Genomic DNA, 12,564 nt, shown 5'->3' on the forward strand with positions numbered 1-12,564 from the left:
GTAGAGAAAAATACAAAAACAAGATTTTTATCTTGAGAAAATCTCCATGTGGTCATCAGGCAAAGACTTACAGTATAAAATGTACAGCCACGTGATTATATAATATATATATTTATATAACATTGCACATTATACCAAAAAGAAACCACACATGGGAAACAAAATAAGTATACATAATATACAACAAGGCACTGTGGAAGAAACCTGCACACGCGTCTTTGGAGGGATCTGCCGCCCGCGGAGCTCCAGTGAAATGTTGTAGGAATGTTACACTGCAAAAAGTACAACTGAGCAAGTCATCCAAACTGAAATCTGATGAAAGCCAGCACTTAAATCTGGTAATGTTTCAATCATTGCGGTTTGACTTACTTAAAGGGTCATTGCGTACTGTTTAAAAACCATATATAGCAGACAATAACATGCTACATCTGGAAGGTTTTGACAAAAATGACTTTCAGTCATATTTTGAGGCTTTTGTGCATTTTTAAGTGCTTACAGGTGTGGGAAAGCAGTAACGTAGAATTAGTCTATATCCTTGACGTTCCATTTCCGGGATTGCTCCGTTGCCACCGGAAAATCCGGGCGGATATCTGTTGCCTTGGGCTTCCTTTGTGTCTGCATTTTAAACTGCGGTGGATTTCTGAGGACTATGGTTAACTGCTCCTCAGATCTCTGCAGGGTAAATCCAGACAGCTAGCTAGACTATCTGTCCAATCTGAGTTTTCTGTTGCACGACTTGAACTACTTTTAAACGTACACGTTCCACCAAAACAAGTTCCTTCTGAGCCTATTTTACAGCTGCACCGCGGCTTTTCTCCGGTGCTTAGCACCGCCCAAGACGATTGTGATTGGTTTAAAGAAATGCCAATAAACCAGAGCACGTTTTCCTCCCATCCCGAATGCTATGTGGAGTAGCCAGACCCTCCTCCGGCGCACTTTGGAGAAGGGTTTGGCAAAGCGAGAATACGTAGAATAGCAAACAAGGACCATCTGTGGTTAAAACAGAAGAATGATTATTTATATCTTAGTATGCAGGTTTTTACTTTTCCTCAGAACTCTCCAAACATTGAGAAAAATAATATTGAAGTACATTAAGTAGGTGATTGCAGGCATTTTTAATAACTATAGCAACCAGTTGTTCAGTGGCTCGAAAACAATGTTTTCTAACAAGTTCCTGGTTACTATTAAGAGTGGGTGAAATGTAGTTTTATTTAGCAATATAATACATTTTCTAGATAATTAATTGACAAACTGTTTATGGACTGAATAATCAGACAGAAGTTAGATTTTGGCCAATTCATATCATCTTACAGTAAAGATTTCCTCCAGGCACAACCTTAGTTCTTAGAAATTTGGAACCATGTTCAATCTGAAGCCATTCTCAAAACCCATCTGCAATTAACTTGTAGCCGTTTTAGTTTTGACATTCATCACTTTAAATTTGGCTAAGATCTAGTCAAGCTACAGCATTGGGGCGTGTTGATTTAGAGAGTGAATGTGATCAAATTGCTGCTATTCTGGAGTGAAAAGTGTCCAATCTGAGAGGCAGATGACTGGCACATTGCAATGAGTTAACGCTGCAGATTTGGGGGATACACAGAAACTATGGATGCAGCGGTGTTTTGACATATGCCTTTGCTATTAACAAACTAACAGATTTGTTACAAGAAAAGAATTTTGAGTTTAGCTTGAATGACTTGCGTAGTTGGACAGATTCTGCAGTGTAAAAGTACGTAAAGGGAACATGGGAGCACCTTCCAGATTCTGGAACAAGAGTGGCATCGATAAGGCAAAATCTGATTTAAGTAGAGTTCTTCCTGCTTTAGTTTAAACTTGTGTGACCTTTGAAATGATCAGCAAATCAATCAAAAACAATCAATCACAAACTTGAAATGCTTAAGACGAGTACAGTTGCATACTATTTACAGTGAACAGATCATCCTGGAGAAAGTCTGTATAGGTCAAGTCCCAGAGTTCTTCAAAGCAGAGGAAAAGTCTTTAACTATTTTCTTTATCTTCTCTGCTTTTGCTTAGTTTTTTACATTCCGACACATAGACACACACCTCTTAAAACTCCCACTCCCACTCACACACACAGACACAGCCACACGAACAAAAACCTCAGTAACAAATTGCCCCATCCTGCAACAACAGTCCTTGTCCTATTAGCATCAGGGAGAAATGAACAGTTTTATTCCAAAACAAGACACATCCCCACTTCAGGAGAAAACTCTAAATGAGAACTGATGAGAAAATAAGATTGTGCTAAACCTTCAGTTGGTTTTCTTTGGTCTGAGAAACAGTGGAAAAGTTGCATTTGTTGCATTGGTTATATCAGGAGTCCACAAGGAATGTTTTGATAAATTGTTCCTGTCGTATATTTGTGTCGTCAAATGACTAAATTAACAGCCTTTATTTCATTTGTTCTTGTCAATGCTATGGGCCACTTGATTTTAATGCAGTTATATTTTGATATTGGACTTCGATACGTGGATACATCTCTGAGGTTGCTGTTGAACACAGCATTGTGTTATCTTAGACCATCCTTTACATGCATTTGTTAAGGGATACCAGATTGTTTCACTGTAGAAACCTTTATATTTTGAGATGTCGTCCCGTTCATATAACCTTAGATTCAAGGTTCATGAGCCCTTCTTGGCTTCAGGAGGCAAATTAATTAATGAAATGTTACTATACTTGTTAAGAAGGACATTGAGGTAAATGTATATATTTTCCCCCTTTGATGATTAGGGTTAGGGTTAACTCTAAACCCAAACCCAACCCTAACCCAGGCATTGTCAGTTTACAAACAAAGTAGGGCTTGTGGTGTTGTCAGTGTAAAAGTTACATGACTCAAGTAGCTTGTTTGATTGGAGAGAGTTTGAAAAAGCTGGCAACCAAAGACTTTTGATTCAAATTGTTCAGTCAATTCAATTCAAGGTTGCTTTATTAGCATGACTGTAGGTACAGTGTTAGTCTTGTAGTTGGTTTACATTACATTTTCACTCTTTGACCTGAGAGACAGTTCAAATGGTTCATTCAACATCTAAAAAACAGCTGATTCTCCCAGCTTGAAATGGTTGCTCACTGTGTTTCTTTTAAGGTTCTGATCTATCAGAAGTGGATGTTTATCGTTTTGGAATAAAACCCGTCAAAAAAAAAACTTTGAGCTAATTAACATTAAGAGCATTGTGGTTTGTCTTCAGCATTCACAGAGTCAGTCTGACATCAAATGTACGAGCTGCTCTGTCCAGAGCGCCGTGGATGGGCGTCCATCCATGGCCTGCTGCGGCCACGCTTGACGCTCTGCGGCACCACAGTAAGTGGCCATAAGGTCAAAGGTTAAAGGGCGGAGTTCACCAGGCGGTACACTGGCTGCCGTGGCTGCTGACGGACTGACAGTTGCTGTAGCGCTTCTTGACAATCATGCTGATGTAGGCCTTCATCAGCTTGGCGATGTCCATGACCTGCAGCGGAGAGGAAGAGGAGTGTTTATACAGTACGTGATATTTCAAGATTGAAAGGTTGGTGTTTCATTTCATTCGTTCATGCTTTTCTAAATGTGTGAGGATTTATGATTTATGATTTTAAGGCTTAGTCACTCGAACATTTATGGAATTTCGAAAGTAATTAATTCCAATGTAAACACTGCTAGGAACGTATTCGCTTGCCAAGGTAAATTGCTGCAGTGTTTTTCTATTTGACGTGTGTCAATGATTTGACAATGCTTACCCAACATTCAAAAATGAAACAAATTATTTATTTTCTTGTACAAACCATTTGCGTTTCAAAGACCAGCTCTCGGCCCTCAACTGCGATCTTGTAGGCGTTGGCCAGCGGGGCGCCGAAGGAGAGAATCTGTTCATACGGGAAAACCTCCAGAGGCCACGGCTCTCCTCGTTTGTACACCGATATGGCCTCCCGGCTCACGCCCAACCACAGCTCGAAGGGGAACGCTCCGTCCCGACACTAAATGACAAGCAGAAACAACAAGCATGATGGCTGGCCTTTCTTACACTTTTGGTCAGATTCAGATTTCAGATTTAAACTTGAAATGGTGAAATCATCACTACAGAAGAATATTAGGGCCACATGTGAAAAATGTATTTGAGTTCTGAGTTTAAAGTCGTAAATATGGGGGAAAAAATCTGAATTTTGAGAATAAAGTTGGATAGTTTTTTTCACAGAAATCCGACTTTAAAGTCAGAACTCAAATACATTTTGCACATTGTCCCTTATCTTCTTCCGTACATCACCTAGGTTGCTTTAACTAAGTATTTTTTTTAATTCCCCCAAACTTAAAAAACTACTGAATTCCAATAACACCATTCATCATTTCTATTTTCTAAACAGAAATATTCTTATGAATACAGTTTGAAAATAGGAGTTTGAAAATGATATAAATAAAGTAAAGAGAAGTATTAAAAAATAACATAGAATGTAAAAAATAGCAGATATTCAAATGAGCGAGCAGACTGACAAATAAAAACCTGACATCATTTCTGTCCTCACCTCCACGTTGAACAGCGTGGATCCGTATCCCTGCCACTCCTTCGCCACAGCCATGTATTTGACCATGGCCTGCTCCTGGTTCATCCCCTGCAGCTTCTTCCACTTGTCCATCACGCTGGTTCTCACGGCCGCCGCCTCCTCCCTCATCCACGCCTCCAGGCTGTTCTCCTCCTCGAGCTTCTGCCGACTCAGCGAGCCGCTCCTGAAGCTCCGCCTCAGCGTTCCCTCCAGGAAGCTCGAGCGTTTCCTCTCCGAAGTCCCCGAGCGGTCGGCCACCGAGCCGGAGCCCGGAGCGAACGTCTTGGCAGAGTTCTGCACCCTGGCCCGCAATCGCGCCATGGGGAACACCTGGGACATCTCGGGGACGGTGGCCTGGGAGCTGTGATCTCCCTGGAGGTACTGAAGTCTGAGGGCAGCCAGGAACTGAAGCGTCTCCTCAGGGCCCGGATACTGACCGCGAATGACCGCTTCATGGGCCTGCAGACAGAGAAAATGTAAGATATAGAAAGCTTCCAGAACAACTGCCTCAGTGAGTTAACTTATCTTTTGTCTAAAGCTGCCATTTTCAATACATGACATAAACGACTCCAAGACATTTGATTTATTATACACTTAGATTTTAGCCAAAGAAAATGTTCTATTATTACTAGAGCAAAACAAGTTGTGATACTATACCCAGGTATAGAGCTCAACAGTGACCGCCCACTTTTTTTCGGCTCTGTCTCCGGAAGTGTTTTTCCCCATTCAATTCTTTCATTGACATTTCGAAAATTGCTTTTATATAGAGTTTTAAGTCTGGAACCGAGCCAACCAGCTACGAGATCAATAGTGAGAACACATTTGATTCGGCGCAAAAATCATTTTGAAAACGGCAAAAAAGGCAAAAGGTACAAGACAGTGTACAGAAACTATCGTAGACTTCAATGGTAGAAGCTCGCTCCAAAGAATTTCTCGCTCTAGCCGTTCGCAGTTTCGCGGGTACTGTAACAATTCTATGGTAACAGCTAGTTGGACCAATCAGAGACGTTGCTGTTACGCTTAGGATTGTGGGTAGTGCATTTTTTCTCCATTAAATCGCGGATAAAACATGTTTTTCTTAAAACAAGATTGATTTCATTCGGACTTCTAGCTTCTACAGGAGCAGAAACCTTCGTTTCACAACCACGTAGCTCGTGATCACTCTACCTCGGATGGTTTAGACATTATGAATGATATTCTAAATCCTTATGGAGAAAATCAATGGGATTTTTAATTCCCGAGTTGGCTGTGGGCGGGACTGTTGTGGTCTATAGGTGCAATACCAAAAACATACTTTTTTCAATGCCTTGCTGTGAGGAATATAAAAATGTAAAAACCCTATTTTATGTTTAATAAAAGAAGCTCAAATGCATCTGTGTTTGTATCAAAATAAAGTTTTTTTTAAATACTAGACGATATTGACCCAATTCATTGTGTAAAAGAAAAAAGTTTAATACTCACCCCTGCTCAATATAAATGTGTGATAGTGTTTTGATTGTCTGAAGAAACTAACAATGTTACCATTAATAAAATGCAAAAATCTATTGCATAAAATGAAATGATAGAAAGACAAAACTGGTTAGAAAAAAAACAAACTAATCTACTACTACTAAAATAGAATTGTGTTAATTATTAAATATCTATTAGAGCTGGAACTATTAGCCAATTAATCAAGTCAGTCAACAAAAACTTAAAGTCTTGTAAATTATATATTTTTGGAATTCAGAGTCCTGGTTGGACAAGATAAGGAATTTAGAAACTGTGATTGTTATTTCTTCTGACAATTCATAGATCAAATAACTAAGTAAATTACTAAGTAAGAGATGATGGCTCTACACAGGACAATTATTTAAATGTAAAGGAGGTTTGAATAGGTCTTACCTGTTCAAACATGAAGGCAAACTCCACGCTGTCTTTGGGAACGTTGTCTGTGTCCAAGAAGCAGTAGAGCTTGAAGTAAAACTTCCAGCCCGTGTTGTTTTCGTCTTGGCTGGCTGAAAGCCTGGAGACCAGAGAGACGGTTCATGAAGAGCATTGTTCTGCTTCAGACAAAAAAAACATACACTAACAACACTGTCTCTTAGATGCTTACTTTTCAAACTTGGCGAGCACGTCGGCCACCACTGTGCGGCTCTCGATGGCTTTCTCTGTGGTGTCATTCTGTTCAAACAGAGCAAACATGTTCCTGCTGTCCTCCATGGCCAGGCCTCGGATCAGCTTCTCCACCACCTGAAGCACACACAGAATGAGATACAAGCAACTAAAATGTGCAGATCAGATGAGATCAAACTATTTAAATAATGAAAGACACCCTGATTAAAATCTTAAGATTTCTGCCCAAAAAGTACTCAAAAAAAGTGGAATGTAAACCAAAATGTGAACTGTACTTTGAAGAGGATTGTTAGGAAACCTTCTCATACATTAAGACTATTTAAAAAGTTAACACAATGACTCTATTATTGACTATTACTTCTAGACACATAGAAAGTAATGGGATTATGTTGAATACTGGTTCCTGTCACTCACCTCTCCGGCTGTTGTGTGTGAGTTGATGGTGATCTTGCAGGAGCCTCCTCCGTGGCAGTGAACGGTGGTGCTCATGTCCTGCTGGGCAACGATGGCGCGGATCTCCTCCTGGGACGGGATGTTCTCCCTGGCTCGAGTCTTCTTAAGGGAGTCGAGGGCAAAGGCGGCGTAACGATCCATCTCCGAGCCGGGGAAGAGCTCTCGAGTCCTGCGGAGAGAGTGATTTGGATTGGAACATTAAGGCAAGGCAAGGCAATTTTTTTATATAGCGCAGTTCATACGCAAATGCAATTCAAAGTGCTTTACATAAGCTTACACACACAAAGCAATTTCAAAGACTTTAAAGCATAAAGGTGTAGGAATTACCATCTCTAAATGATCTCAGGAAAAGCAATGTCAAACAGAAGTGCTCGTATCATGCTCATTTTCAGGTTCATAATTGTATTTAGAGGTTGTATCAGAATTGGTTTACATGGTTTAATTTGTACTGCACTTTGCTGCAGCTCCTCTTTTCACCCTGTGTGTTGAGCTCTCTGTTTTAGCTACATATTGAGGCATCACACTTCTGTTCCATCTTTGTTGGGAGTCGCACATGCGCAGTACCTAGGTAAGGACTACTAGCCAGTCAGAAGCAGAGTATGAGGGCGTGCCCTGACAGTAGCTAGGTAAGGACTACTAGCCAGTCAGAAGCAGAGTATGAGGGTGTGCCCTGACAGTACCTAGGTGAGGACTACTAGCCAGTCAGAAGCAGAGTATGAGGGCGTGCCCTGACAGTAGCTAGGTAAGGACTACTAGCCAGTCAGAAGCAGAGTATGAGGGCGTGCCCTGACAGTAGCTAGGTAAGGACTACTAGCCAGTCAGAAGCAGATTATGAGGGCGTGCCATGCTAGCAGCTAGGTGAGCATTATAACGTGTGTTCCAAAGTGACCACGTTTGTCTCTGAAGTAAAGGCTGGACTACAATAGAGCTGTTTGGAGCAGTTTGTGAACAGTGTTTTCTGTTGGAGATGGTAAGTCCCTTTGGGGTGGACTTTGGGCTTTTCAGTACGTAAACCTATTACATGCACAAAAAAAAAATATTACACAATAAAGGGAAGGGAAAAGCCAAAAAGCATAATATGAGCACTTTAAGTCCTGCTTTAAAAGAACACAGGGTTGGGGCAGATCGTAAGTGTTCAAGTGTTCCATTAAGTGTAAATTAAGATCAAAAATTAAACCTGTAGATTAATCTTTAAAGAAACGTTGTCATTTGTTGTATCCCCAAACACCTTTTTTTCTGGAGACACAAACGGTCTGTAAACATGCCAATACCTCTTAAGATGGAACTTGAGGTATCTGAGGATGCTTCTGGTTGGGATGAAGGTGCAGGACATGCAGGCCAGGATCTTCCAGCTGCAGAGGTTCGCCGGGCTGCCAGGCTGCTGCGGCCGCGTCGTCTGCTTGACCAGCTGGCAGTAGAGCTCGTCCCGCAGCTGTTTGAGCTCCTGGCCGGTCTGCAGGATGCCCTGGATGATGGGCACTGGGTCGGCCACGCCCTCCAAGTGCTGCAGAGAGCTGAACACTTTGAGGGCTTCGTCCTGCAGCGTCGTGTAGCTTCTGCTTCTCAGAGCTGAGCCGGGCAGAGAGACGTGGTTAGTAATAATAATAATATTAACATTAATAATTTATTTTCTATAGCACTTTTTAAGCATTTGGCACAAAGTGCTTTCCATTTTAAGAGATTTAAAAAATCAAATTAAAGAATTAGAAACCCATGTAAAAAAAAGTATCTTCTTGAAGGCTAAACATGCTAACAGTTTATTGCAAGTGTTGCAGACTGCTTACAGAGCTGTAGCGGAGCCAAAGTAGACACTTTTTAATAATTCACTTTATCGGTTATCTGTAAAATGAAACACCGATACAGTTCATCTGCAAACTGACAATTATCGGCCCCGATAATCGGCCGATAATTGGTCGATCCCTGCATGAGAGCACACATTTTAAGCAGCACTGATCTCGTCCATATAACAGGGAATGCGCAAGATAGGATGTCATCAAAAGAACAAATCTAAAGATACTAATATGAAAATGCAAACCAAGCATGATTGAAATATGTAATGGCAGTGAAGTTAATATAAAACACCATGTAATATAATATAAATAAATAGTAATATAAAGAGGGAATATGCAGTGATGCAATATTGTTAAAGAAACCATGGCTAAGTGTAGGCCATGTTGTCTTTGTGTCTGTATGTGTGTGACTGACCGGTGTGGTGGATGTCTCCGTAGGGCAGCGGCAGCAGCGGCGAGTGCAGCAGGTGGTGGCTGTAGCGAAGGATGGGGTTCCTCTTGTAGATCTGCTCCACCACCTCCGAGTTCAGACAGTTCTCCTGCAGAGAGCAGAGAAGCCTGGCTTCAGTACAATGCTCTGCTTTGACTTTTTATGACATACTATACTATTATCCTTTTGAGGACTATGCTATGACATTTTTGAATGTTCTCATATACTTATTGACCCGTTTTATTTGTCCTCAGTCTGACTTTAAACTCTTATCTGGAGCGTGCAGCCGGTGTATATGCCATTGTAGTATCTTAGATGTGGGACCCGATCATCAATTAAATTTAATTTCATCATCATTCTGTGTGAAATAAAAATGCTTGAAAAAAAATTATACTGACATTTTTATAAACTTTTATGACATATTTATATTTTTTTATTATGACTCTTCTTAACTGCCTTATGACATACTTTACAATGATTTATTAAGGATATTTCATGACGTAATATACTATGACTTTTTATAAATCCCAATATATTTATTGACCCACTGTATTTGTCTTAATTTGTCTTAAAGTTTGTCAAATACTCAGTCAATTAACTGGCAGGATATGTTGGGTGAAAACTGGTGGCAGAGTAAAATAGCAAATCTTTAATAGTGATCTCGTGCTGTTAAAAATAGTTAAACTATTTTTTAAATGAAGCTGAATCTGACTGCTGACACTAGATAGATCCTTCTCTGCATTCATTAATCTGTATCGCCCTCTTTAAGCTTCTGGCGGGAACTACAACGACATAGACGGAGCTGATGGAAGTCTCAGTCAGCTTTACGCTAAGTCCTCCTGCACACTGGCTGCGTGGCGGCTGCGTGGCGTTTTCTACGTCTTTGTACACCCATGTTTCCCATTGATAAAATGAAATAATAGCGTGTTCTTCAACCCTATATACTGATTTGATTACAGCAAAGACAACGTCGGCAGTATTGACATCAAAATAGGCTACAGAATATTTCGTTCTGTATTGACAGGTGCAGTATTTGAAAATCAATAATTATTATTATTTTTTTTTGTCAAAACCTAGAGACTTTCAAACATCAAAATGCCATTATTATTAAATGTATTTGTGTCAAAATGACATATAAACATCTTTTCGTATTCTATTTTGCCTGGAAACCCTTCCAACACGCTTGCGTCGGTCCTATTTCTAGCATGCGTGTCACGCAGCCTCTAACCTGTTAACATGGGAGCCGAAATAAAAACGGACACGCCACGCAGCTGACACGCTCACGCCACGCAGGCAGTGTGCAGGAGCCCAAAAGATGTTTCCTACCCTGATGTCCTGGATGAGCTGCTGGGTCGGGGTGTCGATGGGAGCTTTGGTGTCGATGACGTTCTGGATGGCGTTGGCCCAGCGCGTGGCCTCATTCAGCAGCTTACAGTAGAGACGGTACGAGTGTTTACGGCCGTACACGATCACGTTCCAGTAGCCTGTCAGGAGGATGACATCAAGAAGAGGCGAAAGAAATGAGTCACGTTTAATGACACTGCAAAGTTACAATTGTTTCTGACTGTGAGAAAGGATGTGAGGGCAAAAATGAAGCATGCTATGGTTAAATGAATGTTTAGGAGGGCATTTCGGCAAAAGTTAATCTCACTTTACTTGATTCTTATTCTGGCGTCTTGCATGTTTATTTTAAGTCCATTCTATTTCCTTTTCTTACCAGTGTCTTTGAAGACCTTTTCGTCTGGCTGAATCACCGAGCAGAGACTGTTCAGCACCAGCGTTCCCAGCTTCAGGGCGTTACGTTCGGAGCTCTTATAGTAGTCCAGGGAATTGTGGGTAAGCAGGAACCAGCGCTTCTTCAGCTTCAGCGAGGCTTTGGTACTGTTCTTAATCTCTTTGTGTAACCAGCCTGGTGGAAATAAAGGAATCAGATATTTGAGTTGCTTGAATTTTGTGTCATTACAAAAAGGTGTACAGTCAGCCTGACACAACAGCAAATAGTTCCCAAATTAATGAATGTGCAGGTTATTGTGCTAAAACCTGCAAATTGCATTCAATATTTTAGAATTTCATTCTTTTGAGCTTAATTAACTAGACATTTTTCTGTCAAGTTTGTGTTGTTTGTAATGCCTTTTTAAATTCAGAAAAATCCTTAAAACGTTGATGGAGTTTGGTGTAAGCTAGAGCTGGGTGATATGGAAAAAAATAAAATCTCACAATATTTTTGACCAAATACATCAATGTCGATATTGTAGGGTTGACAATTGGTGCTTTCACAAAATATTAACACAATGAGAATTTTGGTAAAATAATCATCAGTAATCTGGATACAATGACAAAGTGGGTAAAGGCAGATAATAAAACAGCTAGTAAGTCGGATAAGTTCAGAAAATGACATCACTTTACTGTAATGCAGCCTGTAAAACCATGAAAAGACAACACTTGTGTCATATCACGATATTACGATATCCATAATTTAAGATGATGGACCCTATCTTGCACCCAGCACAGCGCAAAGCCCGACGCAAGTGTCTTTGCTAGTTTTAGGCCGATGCAGTTGTCAATTTCCCGTCCAGCGCCCACGTCGTATAAATAGCAAATGCACCTGTACCCATCTATGCTTGTTACACACACAGGGACGCGCAGCAGCACACACACATGCAAAAGATTAAAAATACAAATATTACGGTGCAAATCCTCCATCATAATAGCAATGCTCCTAGGTCCAAACGTGCCTGGCTTTTAAAGGGAATGGGAGATGATCTCTGATTGGTTTATTGCATGTTACGCCCAAAACACAGCTATGAATTAATGAAGACACTCAGTACAACCCTTTTTGAACCATGCGCCCGGCGCACAGACCCTTTTTTCCGCTGTTAAACTAGCAAAAGTGGATTTGGACGCTTCACGCCGTGCGCTTAGATCGTTAAAATAGAGCCCGAAGATATAATATCGATATATTGCCCAGCCCTAGTGTAAGCTGCTGTGTGTTTGTTGCTCTGCAGCTGTAAAACCTTTTTGTCTAAATGCATTGTGGGATAGACTCCAGCCCCTCTCGAGCCACCCTCACAAGGCACGAAGAGTGAAGGGGTGTTGCGTTGTCACCTCTGATGATGAACTCCTGCCCATCGACGCGCGTGTCTCCTTTGGAGCGCTGCAGCAGAGTGATCCAGTGGTGCATCTCCTCGGGCGTGTCGGCGTTGCAGTGCAGCACGCGGTTCGCCGTGATCATGACGAAGGAGTTTGGCC

The 12,564-nt window shown here is 41.1% G+C and overlaps 1 protein-coding gene and 1 long non-coding RNA gene across 3 annotated transcripts in view; one reads left to right on the top strand and one right to left on the bottom strand.

Annotated features, from left to right (window-relative positions):
* The first annotated feature begins 292 nt into the window (after positions 1 to 292).
* Positions 293 to 889, top strand: LOC118495753. Its single transcript, XR_004898182.1, has 3 exons — positions 293 to 384; positions 436 to 540; positions 877 to 889. It is a non-coding gene; the product is annotated as an uncharacterized LOC118495753 (long non-coding RNA).
* Positions 890 to 1,075: 186 nt separating this feature from the next.
* The window catches only part of myo10 (myosin X), a 168,361-nt gene continuing 156,872 nt past the window's right edge, over positions 1,076 to 12,564 (bottom strand). For both annotated transcript variants that reach the window (XM_031292115.2, XM_031292106.2), the window contains exons 31-41: positions 12,421 to 12,563; positions 11,033 to 11,224; positions 10,642 to 10,799; positions 9,301 to 9,424; positions 8,367 to 8,664; positions 7,057 to 7,264; positions 6,623 to 6,759; positions 6,412 to 6,532; positions 4,513 to 4,989; positions 3,778 to 3,969; positions 1,076 to 3,467 (exon numbers count right to left, since the gene is read on the bottom strand). In XM_031292115.2, the coding sequence (XP_031147975.1) occupies positions 3,357 to 3,467; positions 3,778 to 3,969; positions 4,513 to 4,989; positions 6,412 to 6,532; positions 6,623 to 6,759; positions 7,057 to 7,264; positions 8,367 to 8,664; positions 9,301 to 9,424; positions 10,642 to 10,799; positions 11,033 to 11,224; positions 12,421 to 12,563 (2,161 nt within the window). In that variant the 3' untranslated portion in view covers positions 1,076 to 3,356. The remainder of the gene's footprint in view (positions 3,468 to 3,777; positions 3,970 to 4,512; positions 4,990 to 6,411; positions 6,533 to 6,622; positions 6,760 to 7,056; positions 7,265 to 8,366; positions 8,665 to 9,300; positions 9,425 to 10,641; positions 10,800 to 11,032; positions 11,225 to 12,420; position 12,564) is intronic.

Source organism: Sander lucioperca, chromosome 9 (genome assembly GCF_008315115.2).
Source record: "Sander lucioperca isolate FBNREF2018 chromosome 9, SLUC_FBN_1.2, whole genome shotgun sequence".
NCBI lineage: Eukaryota > Metazoa > Chordata > Actinopteri > Perciformes > Percidae > Sander > Sander lucioperca.